We start from the raw sequence: 23009 nt of genomic DNA, 5'->3' as shown, positions 1-23009 counted from the left end.
AAACACGGCGCGTAAGCGGCTCAAACGCTCAAAAGTTTGGTTACACTTTACTAGAACGGATGACAACAGGGCAACTTGCAATACTTGCAAAGTAGAGATTTCATTTAAGGGAGGAAACACTACGAATATGCAAAAGCATTTGCTCAGAAAACACGTGATAACCTTAAATGAATGTCGTGTTTTTAATTCCGCTCCGGACTCATGAATCTCAACCCAGCAGCAGCGGTAACGTTTGCACGTCCTCTCCCGTTAATGCGGTCAACTAACAGTGCATATTATGTTAGCGCGATCTGCCTTATTACAAAACCTGCCATTACTGTGCGTTTAGGTGATCATGATGAGAGAGACAGACAGAGTCTGGCTCAGATGCTGGCAGTTGTCGCTGCAGTCTACCGGTAGCGTCTCCTTTCAGGCCAGGATAGACGAATGTCACCCAGCAGTGTCTAAGTTTGTGGTCAAAGGCTTGCACCCATTTGCCACAGCAGATGCCCCCGATTTTAGGTAAGTGAATGTGTTTAATTGTAGGCAGGGACATTACTGGATATTCTTGTATAATTGCTACTGAATAATTTATGTTATATTTTGTTATTGCTACAGAAGAATATTTATTTTATTATTTTACATTTACAAATTTTTTTCCTGGGGACCCTGTGACACCCCATTGAAGAGCCGTAGGCTGTGGATCTCTTAAGATCTCACTGTTGGGTTTGTAAGGCCATGTTACTCCTAAATTTCTATCTTGTTCAAAGAGAAGATATAAAACGAAGTTCCAAGCTAATCGACCTTAGTGTTCTCCTTTCTTATAAAGAATCGATAAGAGAATCGATAAAGAATCGAATCGTTAAACAGAATCGAAAATGGAATCGGAATCGTGCAAATCTTATCAATACCCATCCCTACTTATGTTGCAGTTTGGGCCTCCAAGTCAGGAGAAAGTGCATTAGATCAGATCGATCTTTCTTTCTTTCTTTCTTTAAAAAAAAAATATTTTTTTTACAATTACAACTGTGAATCTTGCCCAAAAGAAAAAACTGGTAACAGGTTTTTGCATTTTTTTTATTGAAGTTTTTGCTAAAACAACACAATGATGGGACACCGCCTGGAGTATTTGCCCCTGTTTTGACACACTGGAGTTGATCCAGCAATTGGGATAAATGAACACTTCCAAGTGAAAATGGGACTTTGACTGAGTGACTGAAACCTAGCAGGACTGCTCAAAGAGACAACTTTGAAAGAGTTTGCAGCCAAATTCAAACTAAGCTTCTTTTTTTTTTATTTTAATAGGTGCTGAATCATATTGTTGAACCAACAGCTGACTAAATATGTTTCAGTCTATGTTAGATCTCTAAGAGATGGATGAGAGATGAAAACAAAAAGAAAACTTACTATTTTACCACGCTTAAATTCACTAAACCATGATCCTGGGACTTCTTTGGGCCACGAAGATATTCTGACCTTTGGAAAATAAAAAGACAAAGTTTATTAATATTTTAGATTACCACAGGCATAATATGTGAACATTTCTGCTGTATACAGCAATGCCTCAAGCATAGCATCAAAGTTTATCATCTGGGAAAGAAGATAAAACTTATATCTCCGAGAGAACATTTTCACAAACTTCTTGAGTTGTGTGTAGTGTTTGCCTGTCGGTGGTGTTTGAGGTGCTTGCACAAAATCAGATCTGAACAGGTTTCTACCTGCAGCAGATCAAACAAGTTCTTATAAACAATGGCAGCCTTGTGATGTGCCTTCTGTTGCGTCATTGTCTTAGCATAATGGCTTAATAGTAATTTAGAAAGGATGATTAACAATAGTCAGTTTGAAATAACTCGTAAAAACCTAAGTTACTTACTCCACTGGACTTCTTATCTGGATAAATGCAGGTTTCGCCTCCGGCAGTGAAGTTACAGTAGACTTTGAAGGAATCCCCTGAGCAGCCTTGATTTGGGTCAATCCAGTACTCACCTGAAGAGAACCAAGAACAGCCAAAATTTCTCTTCAACTTACATCGACAGAAAATTGCAGAAAGCTCAGTTTCAAACGTTAGTGTGCTTGATTTCTTTACCTTAAGTAAAAATTTGTTGCTCATTTTCATGGCTCACACACAGCTGGATTAAATGATGTTTTTATGCCTGAGCCAAGGTACATTTTATTCCTCAAAGGAAGTAAAGCAGCAGTAATAAACCTACTGCGCAGCAACAGCTATGGTTATAGACTTTAGAAGCAGATAATCCCACATTGTACCGAGAGGAGAGACGGCCTAAAATTCATGCATTAATTATAAGGCAAAGACAGGGCACAAAGGTTTAAAAAGGAGATATACAAAGAGCTATCAAACAAACACTAATGCTCTGAATTTAATTCTTTCAGAGCAGGTCTGCCAATCACTGTTATATTTTTTATTTTTTTCAATAGAGAATCCATTTGTCACAATAATGGCTGTTAGGATGAGCATTAGTATCTGAAAACATGAGGAGAATCTCTGGTGGCTGCTTCTCTCTGCTGATACAATGAAACATGACAACAACATGGGTGTGTTTTCCTTTCAGGCTGAAGTCTTGCTGGGCTTCAACTTACCATCGGCAAACTCTGGGTGGCAGAGCTGCAGATCTTTACATGTCCTGGCGGGGTTGTTTTGGGTGCCCATGGGGTATTTCATGCGTTCAATATCTTGCTTGAGGTTGTTGAGGGAGCCAAAAATGTCCTCCATACCCTCGCCATAATCCATGATGGTACCATCTGACTGGATATCACTGGAGCGCTTTGTCTTCTTTGGTGACTGAATTGGCAGAGGCTGGATAGCTTCACCTGGTGGGCCCTGTAAGGTGTTTTAGATTTCATACAATATAAAAATATACAACAGACTTTGTACAGGAAACAATGAAAACAGTAGTTTGAAAGACTCACAGGAGGACCAGGAGGACCAATTGTACCAGTGTCTCCTTTTGGACCAGCAGGACCCTTTAAAGTTTACAAACATGTTATTAAAGCTCCATTTAAAGTAAATGCTGATTGTCGCAGCAGCAATGCATTATTAGAAACATGGGTTTGTACTCACACTTGAACCCTTGGCTCCTTTGGGACCTTGAGGACCCTGTATGACAAAGAACACAGTACAGCAATTTAGCAAAGTCATTCTGTTATGACATTAATATATAAGTAGAATAAGTAACAAACATACGGGCAAACCAGGTGGGCCTGGGGGACCAAGAGGACCGCTGGCTCCAGCGATACCCTGTTATGAGATCAGATCGAAGTAGAAGGTACATATATTTGAGAAGAAAAACAAAACAACAACAAAAAACATTGCAGGGAACAGAATTACTGTCAAGCTTGAATAATTGGTGACATAAAAAAAAATACGATAAGAGAACCAGTGACATTCAAAGAAAACTATCAAAAGTGGCCAAACACTGCACTTGTGACAGGCCTGTTGCTTCTCAGGCCTTAAAGTAAACATACGAATCTGAATAAAAATGTTTACATTCTTTAGCTTTGATAAAAGGAGGCAGTGCAGTATCACATGGATAGATAACCAGCACACCACCTTAAATCACTAAACGAAGGCAGGCTGAAGACTACAGCAGAATGTGTTACAAATGTAACATATTCAGTGATCCTGCAGTGTGTGTATGTTTTTAATGGATGAAGGCTGTCATGTCCTCCTTTCAGTACTGCTTCTTATTTAAGTGGAAAAGACAGAATAAAAGAGGTCTGATTTTTAATGATGTGGCTCAGAATGAAAGCAGTTTTTCACATCACACAGTGTGATATTATAACAGCAGTGTCACACACATAGGAACTGACCACGGTGTTAATGAGTTGTCAAAGAACATCTATACTAGTGTTGATGCTCATATACTTGAACTGCTCGTTTCCATGATGTTGATATTCTACATGCTAAAGCAGTGTCAACTAAAGAGTTTGGTTTAAACACCTCACAGCCATAATTATACAGTTTTCTCTACACATTTTAAGCAATTTGCATCAGTAATCCAATGAGACAAATGTTTTGGATACAGCAAGAGAAGAGATGTGCAGTGCATTGCAGAGCTCTAGTAAAAAGCTGTAGTCAAAAACAAGTGACTGTGGCAAGATCTGTGGCCACAGTAGAAGGGCAAATGGGCTAAAAATGGCAAGAGGTGCAGGGCAAGTGGCCTGTGGACCAGTGTGGGAATAGAGTCATCAATCACTTACACCGTCGCCCTTGCCACCAGGAGAACCTTGAGGCCCGGGCAAACCTCGGTCTCCCTTCTCTCCTTGCTCGCCAGGGGGTCCAATCAGACCAATCAAACCTGGGTGACCCTGCAGGATGAAAACAAATGTCACTTGTGAACTCTACCATAAAAAAATGTTCATATCTCCTGACAAAGGTGAAGTTATTTCTTTATCCGCAAAAATGAAATGCACGTGGGAGGCTGCAAAGGGTGAAGTTTCATTACAGTACAAATCCTCAGGGATTAAAACTGGAATGCTTTTCTTACAGCACACACCGAAGAACTTCTCTGAAAATCAAACATGAGCCAGGCCAATTCACAAGTACGTGATTACTGAGAAACTGGTGAGTTCTAACCGGGCCCGCTAAATTGACAACATGCAACACGGTGCCTAAATTGTGCACTTTTAAACTGCTCACTCCCAAGCCGACCCTGTCAGTGGGTGGGAGGCAATTTAGCTTAGCAATGTGTGCTGTCTGAATATCCTCTGCAGTTATATTTCATCAGCAAATTTGACAGTGTTTAGTTTAGACAGATTTACAGTGATACATCACATTCAACTGCATATTCAATCACTTTAAGGCATTTTTCCTTACAGAAAGTATGACAGAACTCATTTTGGTTCATTTTAATTTAAGGGTATAGTGGTCTTCTTAATTAAATCTGTTGCTTTTGATAATTTCCAAAAGGCATGGAAGCTGGGTAGAAGTTGTAGTCTTGACTCACTTCTGCCCCAGAGTTCCTCTCTCTAATTATAGGGTTATCTCCTATATCAAAAATGAGAAATGAAACCAGTCTGCAATCAGACGAAGAAGAAAGTGCTACGCTCACCTTTTCACCTTTAGAACCCGGGTCACCTTTCAGGCCAGGAAGACCGGGAGGACCCTGAAGAACAATAACTGAAGTTAAAAATCAATTTTCACAGAGACGAACAAAAAAAAAAAAAAAAAGAGAAAAGAACTCATGACAGTACAAGCAAAACTGTAAAGTTACAAGACTTGATTTTTTTTAAATGAGGCAATAAAGAGAAAGAAAGAGAAGACAGTAAGAGAGAACTTGGAGTGTCAAAATGAGAGGGAACAAAATAAGTGACTCAAAAATCACACGTTTCACAGAGAGGGAAGCAAAGAAACAACACAAAAGATGAAAACACTTTCAATTGAGACATTATTTAAGGGGATAGGCTATGGTTTTGTTAAACAACCAAATCTGGAACAAGTCTAATGTGAGTTAACCTCTGCAAGTCTGGAAGCAAGACTGTTTCAAAAACATCCCCTTCCAACAGCACCAGATCTAGTTAGACAGATAAATGCCAAGGGTAGAAGGCAGGAGAGTGTAGGGGACGCTATGCATACTAACCATAGGACCTGGTGGGCCATCTTGTCCTGGGGAGCCGGGCATTCCTTGTTCACCCTGTGAAAAACCATTCAATTGTAGTGAGCATTATAGGCTGCTGTATTTTGTCTGGTCTGCCATTGATTTTCTGTGCCCAGCATGATGATTAATAGCCCAAACAGGGAAGAAAAGTGTGCTGGAATAAACAAGCGAAACTAAAGTATAAGTCAAATGGGAGTATTGATTATTCCATGAAGTCTATCATCATGCCTTAGCCGTAGTTTTTTTTTTTTAGAAAAAACGTGTGTGCACTTTGAGTGTGAGTCTTAGTTTAAGCATGCGTATCTCTCTGGAGTATATCGTATGAACAGGAAGGCATCATTGCTGAAGCTTCAACTTACAACAGGGCCAGGGATTCCACGCAGACCCTCTGGACCAGGTTTTCCTGGAGGTCCCTGGGGGCCAACTGGTCCTGTTTTACCTGCTGGACCCTCCACACCTGACTCACCCTGTATGTGGAGATACAAATGATCTAATGGTATAACTTAAGCAAAGTTTTGTACAGTTGAGCAAATGCAGGTTTTAAAGTAGCTAGTCCAAAGTGTTCAGTCATTGAAGAAATTTAGGAAATGTGTCCTGGAGCCTACAAGCAGTAAAACAAACAAATAAATCAACATGCACACGGTTTTTAGGAAAGCATAGCCTGCAAGCACTCACCACAGATTCAAAACCAGTGGTATATAGCTGGTTATTCATAAAAGTCTTAATGTGTAATAGCAGTGTGTAATATAATGGGATAGATTAAAAACTGTGTGTGGCGTTTGAGATCTGCAACACACACACACAACCTTATTAGCTTATTAAGTATTTTTCTGAAGCGACTCAGCACTACAGACTAATTTCAACTGCAGGCTGCTTTGAGTTTTAAATTATGCCGAGAAAGTATCTCGTCTTTAGACTGGGTAAATGGGGGCCAGTAAAAAATTCATATATAAATAAATGAATAAAATTAAAAAGATCCTGAGTTTTCAAAGTTATGTTGCTGCTGCTTTACACAGGGTTGAAAATTGGCCCAATAGATGGAAGTTACTCTGGCCATGTTTTAATAAAAAGCTCATGAGAACATAAAGTCCTCATGTTCTACAGCTGAATACTGACAAGCTGTAATCTGAAACACAGCATTATGCAAACAGAGCACATGGAAATAAACCATGTCTGAGCTGCAAGGCACTTACAGATTAAAGGCTTATTGCAAAGCTGTCAGAACAACTTTACTGAATTTATTATGACCACTGTGTATGACATATGCAATGTTTTCGATCAGGAATCAGATAGTTAAGGCCAAATCTCTGTTTTAAGAACACCGTAGAGTGTCATTCATTAACAGTGATTATCAAACATGTATGCAAAGTGTGCAACACTACTGGCATTAAAAAATATTATTTTCTTCAGGTTAACATCCACATCCTCCCTGTTATCCATAAACAGAGAGGCATCTTGTTGCAAGCAGCATCTGGTGTTAAATGATTTTGCCTATGCACAAAGCAGCAGAGTATGTGTGTACATTTAGACAATGATGAAACAAAGAAATTGGCTTACAACAAGTGCAAACTCAAGAGGAATTTCAGCGAGCACAAAAAAGAGAAACGCACGATAACTGAAGAATATCTGAGGGCTATACGTAAATAGCCTTGACTTCCTTTGTAGGCCTCGAAATTAAGCCACAGAACAATAGGAGAAACAAGTGAATCTTGGTTTTACTCAAATAGACTGTGTTCATAAATTTCCATCTAATCTGCGATGGAAATTAAATGACTTCAGCGCTTTTTTTGCGATTTTAATTCCACAATGTGGGCGCAGTGAGGGAGGAGGAAGTCCGAGGGACTTGCTGAGACGGCTCTACTTTGCAAAGGAAGAATTGATTTTCCTACCTTAGCGCCCTTCTCTCCTTGCCTGCCCTCTGCACCAGCAGCCCCCGGAGGTCCCTGAGGAGGATGATAGTACACTGCTTCAGCATTCCGACATAACATCAGCACAAGCCAACTGTACAAGAAGACTGCACAAACGCGTACAGGAAATGAACACCAGAGTTATTCACAGAAGTTGTTACTCTGTCTGTTGGCTCATTTTTTCAAGTTACATGCAACTCTGCATCATGCATATTTTGGTCTCAAAAGGGGAATCGCTGGAAATTTTTGTCAGTTGTCTTTCTAATTAAATTCTTGGTGGATATTTTCTTCAAACAGGGTGGATCTTTCTCTATCATCCAATGTGAAGTACAACAGGTCTATTATGCAAAGATCTATCTGAATGACTCTTCTATGTCTGCCTTCAATAATTTGCAATCAGCCATGTTAAAAACAGAAAAAATCACATTTAAGAAACACAGGCGTCTTCGGTCAGAGCCAACAGTTGTTGGATCCTCTTATCTTTCTGGTCAGGCTCTTCGAGGCCCACAATGATTTCTTTCAACTCCACCCTCTTCAAATCCACTCTCCATCCAAATTCCACTCTGATCTGGCCGACTGCAGCCTGAGTGCTATTGACTGAGAGCCTATAATGTGAGCTTGCCTCCTGTCTTGGCGCTTTCATCTTCTCCTGATGTGCACCTCTTACTGGTGATGAAGAGGCAGGCTCTTGATCAGCACAAAGAACCATTTCAGTTGTGGCACAATATACAGCAGCTAGAGTCAATAAGTAGGTTTATGTCAAGGTTTCTAAAGCACCTTGACATATGCCATGTGTTTAGGACAGAGATTATTAGTGTTCCAGTTAAAAAAAAAGAAAAAAGAAAGAAAAGCTGTGGCCTGTACCCAAATAAAAAGAATTAAAGCCAGACGGGGTTAATACGTTTTCCCACCTCTCTTTTTTCAGGGAGCATAGGTGAATACATTTCCAGCATTAACGCATTATAAGAATAAATGAAGCTAAATTTGTGGACAGGCTCAACCGACTAATTAAGAATCACAGGCTGAAGCAGACAACGATTTAAGGACGGTTACAGATTTTTAAAAGGCCAAATGCAGAGAAATTACAAAAAAGTGTTAGGAGGAGTTATGTATGAGCGACCGGGCATGGACTACCAAGGATCTGCGTGGAGGGAAAAATGGCCCTTATCCTAACTATAATCCCTAGGACATTAAGGTGCAGCATATGCTGATACCATGCTAAAGACTCAGAATATAAATTTGACTGGAGACATTAGAAAAGCAATCAACCCTGGTTTATAAATGCACAACATGTTTTTTTATCCCATTGGACCGAAGCCCAGTGCTTTTCTTTGAAATGCAGTGAGGCACTCACGATTGTAACTTTTCATTCAAATTTGGGAGAATAGCTGCTCATTTTCATGTGGACTTTGAATTTCATGTGGGATTGAAAATATGTTAATGTTCAATCCTTGACCTGCACATTCTGTTCAGCAATTTATTTTCTTTGATATTTTTCACCGAAATCTCAGCCTCATGAAGTATATGAAGGACATCTGCTTTACTCACGTTGTCTTTTAGTGTGGCTATATGCTTTTTTTTTGTTTTTTACATTTTAAATCAGGCCTGCAACCTTGAGAAGATTCTCCCAACGTTGAAATCCTCTATTATGGCAGCCAAAACCGCAGTGGTGACAAATCTCAGCTGTCACACATACTTTGACTGGTTGCTGTGCACTGTCCTGGCCTTGACATCACTCAGCTCTTCTCTTTTAATAACATCCTAGCAATTTTTCCATGTCCATGTTTTTGTTTTGCTCTGCCTGTCAGTCTAGCACCCATGGATCAATAGTGTGTCAGACTCGCTATATCTCTCTCTCGCTTTTGCTCTTTCTGCCATATGGACCTAAATGAGTTTGGAACCCACAGATTCTCGCTTTTTTTCTCCTCTTACCAGCAATTTTTTCGGTAAGCCTTTCCAATTTCTTGCTATGAAAAAAAAAATTGATTCATGATTTTCACATCCTGACGTTCATCTCTCAGTAGGCTTTAAGGTGGCTTCTCTTCGCAGACAGCGTAACGCCTTGACCCCTTAAATCTCCCACTTTGTTGTCCCCATTCTACTTTTAATGAAAATGAGTCTCTCCGGGCTTTACTGCCAAAATTGAGCTGTCGAGGAGGAGTTGTCGCAAAGCGAGGAAGAACACTCGCCCGCTGGCTAAAGAGGCTTTGTACAGTGCCAACAGAAATCCCACCTCCTTTATCTATTTTAAAAACGACCTAATACACATCTCAAATGAGCATAATAAGTTAAGATGTTGTAGCTGATAAAAGCGTTAGTCAGCAATGACAACTGTAACAATGGGACCATCCGATTGGTCGATTGTAGATTGTAGCTGGAACCATACCAGTGATGCAAACAGTTTGAAATGAGTTTTAACTGCCTCAGGCTTACTCTCTTGCCAGGTGGTCCAGGTGGGCCGGCTTCTCCTGATGGACCTGGAGGTCCCTAAAAGAAGCAAGCCAAAAAACAAAAGAAAACAGAGAAACACTATTAACAGTTTGCATAAACAAGTAAATCTGTACTGATTATGATTTTTTATGAAAGCACAGCATTCGTCTTCTGTCTGCCAGAAGGATAATAACACAGAGGCCGAATACACATTTTGGGAATGCTAAACCCCTCCATAGTCTGTAAGAGTTACACCCAGACCCAAAGTTGGATGGTGCACAGCACTGCTTGAAATAATACACACTGTGTTCCCTGAGATACTTTCATCCAATTATCTCTGAGTTAATTGCAGACAATCAGAGTGTTTTTTTTTTAAACATTCAAACTGGTAAATATTCACAGTGTTAATCAGCTCATTTTTGGGATGACTGCACAGTGACATATAAATACAAAAGTCATTGTGTGTAGATCTGATTTCAAAGAAGGGGAAGCCATCATATGAAGTTCACATTATGTATTAATATACCTTCTAAATCAACATATTTCACTGCAGCATTCAAAGATGCAAACCGGCTTCATAAACAAACAAACAAAAAAAACAGAATATGTAACATCGGTCGAGTTTTTCTCTGGCAATGATAAAGGCTTATTTACATCCATAAATATTCAGAGTTGTCATTCGTTGCACTTTACACAGGGCCAGCACATTAATACGTGGATTTTATTTCTAATTATACTTAATGAATCTACAAAGCAGATAAGTCCATTTACCCTACACCCATACCTATGAGGTAACTAGCATGAATTAAAATGCCGCAGTGTAAATTATTTACTCACTAAATATAATTAGAGCATTTAGTGGCAAACTTGTGGTGGAGTACTAAAGTCTAATATAAAACTAAAAAATTAATAAAAGCACTTTGACAGAGAAACTGACTATTAAGCTGATGTCCTCATATGATGTGCTTGCACCAAGTGTACCAAATGTTATACGTGATATAAGGTCATGCAGTCATTTCTTCATTCCAAATTATAAAAAAGTGTCAACTTACCGGTTGGCCAGCCTCTCCATCCTCTCCTTTCTCTCCTGGTTCGCCATCAGTGCCCTGCAAAAAAGACATTAGAGATTAGTCTGACACTGGAATATCCATTAGGACCATACTCTTTAATTCTTGCATTAAACATGATCCACCTGGAACAGAGTTATACGTACTCTGTACTCTATATAGGGCTAACATAAGGGTTTCATACTTACAGCTACACCTGGCTCTCCAGGAGGGCCAGGGTCTCCAGGGAATCCAACAGGACCCTTTGGAAGAAAGAAATAAGATGATGAGATGCATCCGTGTTTAAAAAAAGACATAATTTTCCTGGCTTCAAGCATTAAGGACATGGTTAGTAATTTCGACAGTGATTTAGACTTGGTGTACTTGGTTACAGCCTCTGAAGGAAATATGATGGACTTAATGATAATGTTGCAAATCTTTGAGAAAAGGCTTCACTGCATCCCATTTCTATGCAGGCATAAAATATAATCTCCATCAATAAAAAGGCTTTTTAGCTCATGAATATGTTCTAGGCTAAAATTGCCTGCCTTATGGCTGCAAGAGATATTTCCTTTGGAGCAGTAAATTTAAGCTTGTCTGAGTCAATCCTAAAAAACTCTTATAGAGATATTGAGAGTATGTGCCAGACGTACAGGGTTGCCCTTGGGGCCATCATCTCCAGGGGGTCCTTTGGCACCAGCAGGTCCAGCAGCTCCAGGTGGGCCAGCTTCTCCTTTCTCTCCCCTCTCACCTTTAGGTCCCTGTAGTGATGGGGGGCAAGGGAGGGCATTCATTACATCAATTCCACAAGAGGGAGCATTTTTTTCTTCCAAGGCTGACACTGAACAGGATGGGGTGATAAAAACAGACAAGCAGTCAGAGGCTGCTGAGAGACACTGGATCCAAAGATTATCCCAGTGTTGGTAACAGAGCACAGCAACCCTGGATGGTCAAAAACACTGATGTGAAATGAGGTGCAACATATATATTTTTAAAAGCCTTATTTAAATTATATAGATAAATAAAATATATTTTAAAACCTCCCAGATGAAAAAATATGCTGGTTATGATTTTCAAGTTTTCAAACCGTGTCTATTATTTGCAAGTCCAGCTGTTAAGTGTTGTAAAGGATTAAAGCTGATTTGGTGAGAAATCAGGAGAAGATTTGGATACATGCGAAAAAATCTTTTATTCTGAAAATTCTGACTTTAAAGTAATTTGATTGTAACTTTAATGGAATCTGGTCAGTATATAGTCAGTTTATACAAAGATCCTTACTGATCAATAATTTGAGTAAATAAATCTTTACTTTTACACATTTCAGGCTATTTTTACTTTTTGCTTCATGTTTATGTGGGTGAAAAATCAAGTCTTTGAGCGTACGAGTTGGTAATTAATGTCCTTGGTTTCTGCAACATTTCTTAAAGTAAGATGATTCACAGTTCAGTTAAGATGTGGAAACAAGCAAAGAAACAGAAAACTAGAAACTCATGTAGTCCACTACTGTTTCATTTCTTAATATTTGTATTATAAATTAATTTATTGTGTCTGAATCTGATGTACAGCATGTAAAGGTTCATGCGTGTAAGCAAATAGGATGACAGCTAGATTTAGATTTATTTTATACTAACTAAACTATACGGTACCAACACTATTGCTTATGATAGGAATGTAAACTTCACCCTAACTCTGAAACTGTCACACCAGCAATTCAAAGAGGAACTAATAGAGGGCATACAGACACCTATAATCACACTTTTTTTTACAACTTTTCAATCTGCTGTTGTACCTCAATAATGATAAATTAAGAGCTAAAAAGCAAACACTGGTGGGTGTTTTTCTTCGACAACAGCAAGGTCAAGTGTATGACTGCAGTACGTTAATGAGTTTAAAGCTTTTAGAAGTAACTCCAAACAAGTATGGCACTGAAGAGCACTTCCGATTTCTTGTGCAACAGCCCCAATGTAACTATCAAGGAGGACAAATCACAACTTAAGCTGCATTAACACGGATGTCTGATGTTTTAAAGGCAACTTGCTTCAGGGTTGCTGCAATCATTGTTCATAAGGTCAGAAGCAGTGTGCAGATCCTCCTGCTAATTAGGCTGCATCTTAAGAGGAATAGACTCAGCTTGGCGGGTTATGTGGATCCAGGGTGCAAAGCAGAAGAGTCATGCTGAGATGACTCTTCTTCTGTTAAATGTGAGGAACAATTACTATCATGGTGATGAATACACAGTGTCACTTACAAAAAACAAACAAAAACACCTCCTCATTAGGTTGGAGTTAGTGGTAAATATACCAAAAGTTAGTGAGTCTTGTTTTTTTTCCTTGTCACCATTCAATTGCAATGGTGTGCACAAAGTGAGTTTATCCATTTTAAAGACGGGCCCTTCAATCATGCTACAGTGCTAGAATCTACAGTAAAATACTGAATGTATGTCGATAAGCATGGTCCAGTGTGTAAACATCTAACATGTAACACAGTGACACAAATATACATTAGCAACACATATTTAGCTTGACAGAAAACAAAAACAAGAGCTTACTTACCTTAGTTCCAGACTCTCCAGGTGGTCCTGGGTTTCCAGCCTCACCTTGCTCACCCTGTGGTTAGACAAATGTCAATGTCAAAACAAATAAATCTTCAATATCACACTTTTTTCTTTTCCAAATTCAGATATGATATCTGAAATTGAGCCATAACTACGTAAGTCATACATGAGAATAAGTATTATTGTCAGAATAAATAATGATATTACTAACAGTTAACTCTATTAAGTCTATAACTGTAGCTGACTAATAATGTGCTACTACATTCAAAGTATTCGTAGTCCTAGTCCTGGAAGTGCTATAATTTTTTTTTTTTTTTTTAAAAACGACATTGTGTCCAAGCTCTAAGTCATAAAAAACATACTGAAATGAACACACGGTGTTAAAAAACAAGAAGGTGACTGGGTTGTCTGAAGTTGGCTGGAAGGTGTAACAGACTCTAATTCAGTCTCAGTGCCTAACATCCTTCAGTGCAGGCACAAAACACTGGGGTGCCAAGTTTTGATTCTTACCTTCTCACCTACAGATCCCATGGGGCCCACACCACCTGGAGGACCTTGTGGACCCTGCAGCAGGACATAAGAAAGAGATAAATCATCATCAATCACTACAGGGAAGGACAAGTAATGATATAAAGGCCTCACAATGTAAGTTGATAGAAGTAAAAAAAAAAAGTCACAGTCTAGTATGCATATGAGTATAGTTGTACTTAGTACAGTTGTTAACAACTATTTGTACGTACATCAGCTCCACTAGGACCCTGAGGACCTCTGGGACCAGGTGGACCAGGGGGGCCCTGCAGGAAAGAGTCAGAGAGTGTTACAGTGTATTTAACAAACTTTTATAAGTACTAACAAATATCGAGTGGTTTCTCTCTTACCATAGGTCCAACATCGCCGTTCTCACCCTTTTCCCCAGGAGGTCCTGGAAGCCCCTGTGGACAAATAAAATGAATAAATGATCATGTTATTAGAAAAGAAAACAATCATTTTACTAGAGTTGTTAACTGTAGTCACAACGGCTGATACTACTGATGCAGTGATGCTGTAAAATATTAAATGTATCTGTGAGCCAAATGTGCACAAATGAATTACTTGAATTCATGTTTCACCTGCTGTCCGTGTTCAATTAAACATCCAGTGAGTATGATCAGTAAGGTCAAGGAAAACTGCTGCCCTGAAAGGTTGAATTTGTTAGACTCTATGTTACGTACTTGTTGCCTGAGCAAAACGGGGGGGGGGGGGGGTTAAGCTCCCTTATGAATTCTTCGGTGAAGGTGTCATGTTTTTATTCTACAATTCTTCCTGCAGCTCTGCAGACATGTAAGAGAGCACTAATCTATTATTTCTTTCTCCCTTTTGCAGTCAGTAACTTGTACATCCTTATTCCAAGGTGCAGGCATAAATCCTGCTCACTAATTCTTGTAAAATAAGCTGCGTGGTCCAGACCTCACATGTGTTTTTGATCTGTGACATTTCTACCAGTAATTGCCACGATATCACTGCTGAAGGTTGCTTTGCTTCTGTGTGATTTAGGAGTTGATCGTGAGTGAGTGGTGGAGGTTTGCTGGGGGAGATCAAAGAATTTATTTCTCCCCACATTACACTGAGGACACACAATGAAAACAAAGACCCTGTGCTGACTGTTTTGAGCTTGTGCATGCATGCGTCTCAGCATGTGTGTGCTTGCTGGGTGCTGAAAAAACGGTGTGTGGATGCATGCTAATGTCTCCTGTGCTGAGTAATATAATCTGTGTAAAGGTCCCGTCTAGTCTAAGATCATTAGCAGTGCTACTCATTATGTAGAATAGTAAATGTGCTCAATGAGGCCAGGCTATTGGAGTGGGTTAGTCCATGCAATTAATGGAATCGTGATGGGAAGTGAATTACTCCCAATTAAAAGTCCATTGAATAAAATCCTGCAGAGACAGGATAGCACCTCGGATTGATAAATAGCAGTCTATGTAATTTGATCAAGACAATGACCCCAATCTCTGCAGTAAATGCCCAACACGTCTAGCTTAAGAAGTTGATTACTAATAAACAGATAATTACAAAGAAATGAGGTCTATCTATGGGAAAGGTCCTACCTCGTTAGAATATTATCATAGTTCAGGAAAACATCATTAAAGTTTATGTGTATCTTTTTGTGTCAAAGTGTTGGGTTTTTAAAATGCACCCAATAACTTTAGTCTGGCCTCAAGTATTTCCTTGGATGAATAACCCTCACCAATGAATACATAGAAAAGAAAAGTACGCCACTGATAATAATCTATTTTGCAATACACGCACTGGCAGGCCTCGTTGGTTTTTGTGAATTCTTTGCGGGGGCTGAGACTGGCACTGCACAGAGAAGCCAGGCCGTGATGAAAAAAGGATTTTGCCGTTGAATGGAGGTGAGAGGTGCAATCGTTGCAGGTCAAAGCAAGTTTACTGGACGTGACATTCCAGATCCAATTAAAGTGCTTAAGCAATAGTGTAAATATGAATTTGTTTGTGTCTACCATTTTTCCACCGTAGCTTGTAACCTGAAGGTCACAGTGTAGTTAAAAAAGGTAAATGAGTGTTTCTGACTATAACGTATGACATCATTAGACACACTATTGCAGGCAGACAGAATGGAAAAAAATAACATGAATATTATCCTGTGTGACAGCTATATATTACAATTTGTATTCATAGTTATGGCACAAACCTGCAGACCAATAGGACCAGGAGGTCCAGGGAAACCTCTGGAGCCCTCATCTCCCTTCTGTCCGAACATGCCCTGTTGTCCTCTGGGACCAGGCTCTCCATCACCTCCCTTATTAACAACAAACAAAAGCAAAGATTTGAACAGCACTGCTGTGACCTCCTGCTCAGGTTTAACTTCTCATTCTTTGTCAGTACTTACAGCAGGACCAGGAGCGCCTACAGGACCTTGGAGACCGGCTGGACCAGGAGGACCCTGAAACATACAGTGAAAATAATGCCACCAAAATGCACATCCCCACAGAGTCAAAGACAAATCCAAGCACCCACGAATCACTTCCTGAGTAGAAGTCTAACGGGCTATTTTTTATTTTGAAGAAGGATGGATATAAATGTTCTGTATCACCTACCTGTTCTCCCTTGTCAGCTTTGCTTCCTTTCTGACCTGGTTCTCCAACTTCTCCCTGGTAAAGAAACAAACACACAGTCAGTTTTTGAGATAATGAAAAATGACTTGACTAATAAACAAAACATGTCCCAAACCCAACAATAAACAACAACAATAATAGTTATCAGCTAGTGCTGATATTCTTCTTCTCTGCATATTTGCAAATTCAAGCCCAAACACCAAATGTAGGATTTAAGACTTCTAAATGAGCACAATACTACATTCTGTTATTGCAAAATCATTGAAAACCTCAGCTTAACAGAAATATACATTATCTATAACTGTAATGGTGAGAGGGTATACCGACACAGTCTGCACAAATGCACTCCTGGGACTAATTTTTAGACCTGAAACTAACTATGTCAACCTTTCTGAGGGCCATAAAGGTATGCATATGTATAATATTTGTTCTCGATATTAAGGTGGAATATCAGAAAATGGTTAGGTTAGGCTGAATATTGTTTTCATTCCCAGTTTCAATTAAAGATAAATTACAGCATTTAATACACGGTGACAAGTTTCATTCTTAATCTAATTTTGTGTAATGGAAGAATGAGGTTCAAGAAGAAAATAAGTGCTTCCTGTCAAGGTGCAATTAGGTACTTTATTTCCCGAGAGTTCACGCTATGTATATACAAGTACAGAAATGTATTTTGTCAGTCAAAGTTAATGCACTGCAAATCTCTGCATGAGCATTTGTTTGGCAGCTTTTATAGAATGTCTGATAGTAACCCTAAAGGCCATAATAATTACAAGAAATGAATGATGCAACAGCATCTCCTGCAATTGTGCTTTCTGTTACATCTGTTTATGAAGATGGATAAGCAACAGTTAGAAAAAGAGGAATATATTTTTGTTGCAGATTAATATGGGAAAATGATTGATTTACCCACATGCCCCACTTAGGGAACACAAGCAGCTGTAACAGGATGAAATTGGTGGTGCTGAATGTAGGTAACTGACCTTGTCACCATCCTCACCAGGTGGGCCCTGGGGTCCAGCAGGTCCAGGCAGACCTACAGGACCCTGGACACCATCACGACCAGCTGGACCTTGAGGCCCCTTCTCACCCTATAAGAAGACAGAAATGTCTTTTAATTATATTCTGAAAATTGGTAACCAAAGAAAGGACAAGAAGAATGAAGCTTTAGGAGCAAAGTAACACTTACAGGTGCTCCCTTCTCCCCAGCGGGACCTGGGGGACCCTGAGGGCCAGGTCTACCAGATGGGCCAATTGGACCTCCTGGGCCAGCAGCACCTCTCTCACCAGGAGAACCCTGTAAGCATGAGCACAATACGGACAATATTAATGAAAAACAAGGGCAGAAGGATTTTTTAAAGATTTCAGTTTTGTTGGCCTGGTTGCACTGAACAAACACCGAGGACATTAGGAAGATGGCAAACAAAGACCCCACTGTGTCTTTCTGTTAATAATATATCAATAGATACACAGCTACACACAAAACCCTCTTTTTAAAATGGAAAGTGTGAAAACATTAGCAGAAACATGCAGTATCAGGTGGCTTTCAAGTTCTAAAAGAGAGCAAAGCTCATTGAAAGTAGTCAGCATTATCTCCTGTCAGGGAGCCGATGTCTTAGTGGTTCTCCAAGCCCTGAGCAACTCTCACCTGCAGCTGCATTACAAAATGAAGCAGACTTCTGTTGCATATATATTATACTACTCAGTGTTCAGCTCAATCCATAAAACATGATTATGAATGACACTCAGCACTTTTTGTTTTATATTATTGATGCAGTGAACCAACCTGCATACACACTAATTTTGGTTACAGAAACACAAGATAAAAACTCTGAGTATAAAAGCCAAACAGATCATTTAGACTCTGTTTTTATTGAACAAATGCTTTATGTAGAGACAGGGATGGATCTTCTTTTTTTAAATGATAAATTCATACAAACGACTGGTAGTTTTGGCTTACTGAGGCTGTTCTAGGCAAGGCAAGGCAAGGCAAGTTTATTTGTATAGCACAATTCAACAACAAGGTGATTCAAAGTGCTTTACAGAGACATTAGAAACAAGAACAAATAAAAAGCATGATTTAAAATTGATTAAAACTACACTAATCAAACTTAAAACACTACAACATTCAACATAACAATAACCCTAAATATGTAAATAAATAATAAAAACTTAAATCTGGTTTATATTCTATTTAGCCAGTACTGTGTTGCGCAAGTGTCATGATGACACAACAAACAAATATCTGAATTAAAGTAGTATTTGAATATTCAAGTCTTAATAATACTTCAAATGTATAGTGTGGAACTATCTAGAATAACTATCTAGAAGAATCTAAGATGATAATATAAATGGCATGCAAACCAACACAATCCAGAGAGCATAAAAACAGTTATCTTTACATAGCTCTCAGTACTGTACTTACAACAGGACCAGGTGGACCCTGGGGACCCTCTCCTCCCTTCAGACCAGCAGGGCCCTGAGGTGAAGATGGAACAAGAGACATAAATACCTTCACACAGCTGTTGAACTTTGTGTTTTAATTGCATTTAACCAAGCCAATCTCCACTACAGCTGAGCGCTGAGATTTTCATCCTAGTAAACACAAATCAAAGGCCAAAGCTATAGATTGCTAGTGTATTGTAAATCTAATATCTGTAATACATATCTCAGTCACAATATACAACACTTCAAAAAACACATTTCATCTATAATTGTGTTGTTGTGAATACTGCAGGGAAAGTGTAGTGGGATTCTTTTGCAGATAGATGGCTGCTTAAAGTTGCAAGCGATTGTATGGGTGCATACAATTTTCTCCATCTTGTTCTGCATATGCAAGCTTGTAAATTCAGTTTTGCTCATGCAGGGGTGTGCATAATAGGCTAGACGCATGTGTGCTGTTTTATATATTTGTCAGTTCCCATCATGTGCATGTGCAGCTCCCCAGTGGGCCACAAAAGAACACATAGCAGTATGGGTAATGAGTTTTTGCTGGCTCTGGCTGTTTGCTGGAGTAAATTACAATGGCAGAAAACAATCAGTGGTGCTGCTGTCCTGCAGAGCCCGACTGACCTTGAGGATGGAGGAAGCACAACACTTCCTCTCCCTGCAGTATATCCATTCCCAGATAACCCAGTCTAATTGCCAACATTTCTCACTTAATAATTTATTAGGTAAATAATGCATATAGAAACAGCACATAACTTTGCCCTCCCCACAAGAAAAAATGTTTGAGTTAAACTTTTACAAATGAATCCCTAATCAACAATTCCCAATTCTGTAATACAGGCCCAAGATCCATTGCGGCTGTTAAAACAGCGCCGTCGGTGGCAGCAGAGCAATGCCGAGGCACGCCTGTTCATTTGTAAAATGTCGCTTTGGATTTCCTCTGCATCGGATTGATCACTTGGTGTGAATTCCGGGGCCGGAGTCGGTAATGAAGTGACTTGCTCTAGATAGATGCTGGTTCATTTATTATGTAGCTATGTTCTGTCACTTTCTACTAGCAAACACGTGTAAAGGAAAACTGATGATGATGAATAGATGCAGGTGAAATGGAGCACTTACCGGGGCACCGGGTAAACCTCTCTCTCCAGGGAAGCCACGAAGACCAGGGGGACCGTCTTTACCAGGGGATCCCTGTGGCCCAGGATCACCCTACACAAGCAATAACATGTGTTTAATTGGACTTACTATAATTCAAAATGTTGCATTAATTTTTGAGTATAACTACAAATGTGTCATTTGAAACTTTCCTGTACCATACTAATTCTTTACATTAAGACTGTTATAAAAGATGAATCATCTGTCACCATTCACAAAGATTAATTCAGGCACTGTTGCTGAATAACAAAAGCTCACTTTCCATAGAAAAGTATTGAATAGCTTCACTCTTCGTATAGTCTCAGTCTGAAAAGGTCTTCATTCTTTACTGCAGGAGTATGTCCTTGTAATAAAAAAGACTTACAACTACTGTTTTGGTATGTTTGATATATATAGAGAGATTTTTACACAAAACGACATCATCTACATAACAACTGCTAACGTAACTTTACTGCATAGGAACTGATGATGTTAGTATGGGTTTGGAGATGCAACACATGTGAAAAAAAAACCAAAGGATTTTTAGTTGCACTACAAAGAAAACCTTGAAATTGAGAAACTTATGAAATGACCAAGTCACTTAATGATTCTCATCCCACTGGTGGAATATGCATTGCAGCCATTTATGTATTTAAAAAAGGACTATACTGCAGTGCTGGCTGCTGAGTAGCAGGAGGTAGAGAGAGAGAGAGGGAGAGATACATAGTACTGGGAAAATGAGCAAATATGTGTACTAATGCCTCTGAACTCCCCGGCAGGGACAGGAGTGAACCTGTTTCAAAACTGACAGCCATCATGAGCTATTAGATGCAATTAGTTTTACAGACACATGTTTCCTGTGGATTCATTAGTACTGTCATTACACAGTCAATAAATAACTCTTAATACCAATGCAGTATTGCTTTTGCATCATCAGGCACAATATGAAACATAAAGACTTCAGTCAGATTTTAAAAAGAAAATCAAAAATCAAGAGTGCTCCACTCCAGCAGCCAGTTTCTTGCTGCAATGAAGCAAAACAAAAACCCAAAAAACAGAGAAAAAAACACAAAGTTCACATCCTTCTGTCTTATGTTAGGGAAGGGTTGCACAAACTCAACCCTTCCCTAACATAAGACATCTCCTTCAGAAGTTCTTTTGTGTTCTGCCTACAAGAAAAAAAAACTTTGTACTGCATCCTCACTGAGTACAGATTTTTATTCTGGTTTGTTTGTTTTTCTTTTTCTTTTATATGGTGCAACTCTAAAACAAGGACATTTGACTTCAGAAAAAGTAACTTCTGGCTTCGTCTTCTCTTCTTTAGTGCTGGCAGGCTGACTTTATCTGCAAACAGGGAGGCAGAGAAGAGTAGGCTTGAGAGGTATAAGAGGATTTGGGCTCTGCTGCCAAGGTCTCTTCAAAGTGTCCCTGGCATACTGATGCGCAGGTCTGAACGGAGTAGACCTGACTGGCACAGGGTTTGGAGTTAGCCGACAGACTTGATTAAACTGTCTGCTTGGGGAAGACAGGAAGAAAATGAAAGAAAAACACATGAGGATTTGAGGGTTGTGGGGGTTGAGGAGCAGGGTATGCTGAGTGGCCCTAGGAATCAGGGGGTTGGTTAAGAGCAGCCCATACGTCTACAAAATGCCTGCTGTCTGCTCCTAATGGGAACTCACTTCTCGAGCAGGGAGGCCCAGTGAGAGAACGTAGCCAGACACTGCTCAAATCTCATCCTCTGTATCTTCAGCAGTCACTTCCTTCAATTTTGCACTGTCTAGCATAGAGAGCAATGGTGATAGTCGGGTGATTGCTGCGAAACACATCCCACACTGTTATCAAAGGAATATGTAATCTATCAAGCATTGTATGCCCCCCAAAAGTATAAGTGTTTATGAGGACAGCTGGCTCAGTCTGCAAAATCAAATCATGTAGAACAATGTGTAGGTTTAATTTGCAGCCCGTTTATACCCTCTTGAACTTCCTATCAATGTCATGAGCATCCTCTTCTTCAGTTTACAAGAAAAGCCAAGGCCACTTTTCTTGTTTGTTTTTGAGTGTTTTCAGAAGGTTAGTGTGTAAAAGTGTTAGCTGCTAGAAAAGCATAGTTTGCTATTATACTATATCTAAAATAAATTGGAAAAGTAAAATTAAAGGGAATCCAATATGCATACCTTGGCTCCCTCTTTGCCAGCAGCACCTGGAAGACCCTGCTCTCCAGGTGGGCCAGGAGGTCCAGGGTGGCCTCTCTCACCGACGGGACCAGTTTCTCCTGTGGGTCCCTAAGATGTTATCACGCATTTGGATTTACAGGTCAACGTATGAAAATGACCACAAATCAGTAAGTTACATTTAGAAAATAAGTAATGAAAGGTTGAATTTCACAGCTGTTTTTTAACTTTTCTATTTTCGTAACCTTCTTTAAAATGTGCCATATAAATAAAGCTTATCAGTTTTCACTTATAATTTACGCCAGTACAGTAGAGCTCAAAGCCAGTAGGTGTCCAAGATCCAACTGAGTAAATGATGACCTATCTACTGTATATGAGCAATTATGTGTTTTCTTTTAATTGCCCACAGTACTTCTTGTTGGAATAAAATTGTAAAATAGAAGAATTTGATCCACAGCACTGCGAATACAGCACTTACTTTATATCACCTTCTGCTTTGCTGTTTGTTTAGTAATATATGTATTTGCCTCTTCTGTATATCTCCTCTTACCTGGGGCCCAACAACACCTCCTGGTCCTGGAGGACCGGTCTTTCCTTGGAAACCCTGAA

At 39.5% G+C, this 23009-nt stretch overlaps 1 protein-coding gene across 2 annotated transcripts in view; it reads right to left on the bottom strand.

Annotated features, from left to right (window-relative positions):
• Positions 1 to 23009, bottom strand: part of col11a1a (collagen, type XI, alpha 1a) — a 69190-nt gene that overhangs the window by 3411 nt on the left and 42770 nt on the right. For both annotated transcript variants that reach the window (XM_085286499.1, XM_085286498.1), the window contains 28 exons: positions 22951 to 23004; positions 22404 to 22511; positions 20215 to 20304; positions 19073 to 19126; positions 17837 to 17944; positions 17631 to 17738; positions 16630 to 16683; positions 16422 to 16475; positions 16224 to 16331; positions 14410 to 14463; positions 14272 to 14325; positions 14042 to 14095; positions 13530 to 13583; positions 11631 to 11738; positions 11187 to 11240; positions 10984 to 11037; positions 9935 to 9988; positions 7484 to 7537; positions 5954 to 6061; positions 5577 to 5630; positions 5049 to 5102; positions 4198 to 4305; positions 3182 to 3235; positions 3059 to 3094; positions 2908 to 2961; positions 2578 to 2818; positions 1853 to 1965; positions 1387 to 1455 (listed from right to left, as the gene is read on the bottom strand). In XM_085286499.1, coding sequence (XP_085142625.1) covers positions 1387 to 1455; positions 1853 to 1965; positions 2578 to 2818; positions 2908 to 2961; positions 3059 to 3094; positions 3182 to 3235; positions 4198 to 4305; positions 5049 to 5102; positions 5577 to 5630; positions 5954 to 6061; positions 7484 to 7537; positions 9935 to 9988; positions 10984 to 11037; positions 11187 to 11240; positions 11631 to 11738; positions 13530 to 13583; positions 14042 to 14095; positions 14272 to 14325; positions 14410 to 14463; positions 16224 to 16331; positions 16422 to 16475; positions 16630 to 16683; positions 17631 to 17738; positions 17837 to 17944; positions 19073 to 19126; positions 20215 to 20304; positions 22404 to 22511; positions 22951 to 23004 — 2169 coding nt within the window. The remainder of the gene's footprint in view (positions 1 to 1386; positions 1456 to 1852; positions 1966 to 2577; positions 2819 to 2907; positions 2962 to 3058; positions 3095 to 3181; positions 3236 to 4197; positions 4306 to 5048; positions 5103 to 5576; positions 5631 to 5953; positions 6062 to 7483; positions 7538 to 9934; positions 9989 to 10983; positions 11038 to 11186; positions 11241 to 11630; positions 11739 to 13529; positions 13584 to 14041; positions 14096 to 14271; positions 14326 to 14409; positions 14464 to 16223; positions 16332 to 16421; positions 16476 to 16629; positions 16684 to 17630; positions 17739 to 17836; positions 17945 to 19072; positions 19127 to 20214; positions 20305 to 22403; positions 22512 to 22950; positions 23005 to 23009) is intronic.

The sequence above is a fragment of the Mchenga conophoros genome, linkage group LG9, assembly GCF_057382185.1.
Source record: "Mchenga conophoros isolate Kocher_MC1m ecotype Shallow Benthic linkage group LG9, M_conophoros_male_GT1.1, whole genome shotgun sequence".
Classification (NCBI taxonomy): Eukaryota; Metazoa; Chordata; class Actinopteri; order Cichliformes; family Cichlidae; genus Mchenga; species Mchenga conophoros.
The sequence above is the reverse complement of the archived record's forward strand: the minus strand, read 5'-3'. Positions and strand labels throughout refer to the sequence as shown.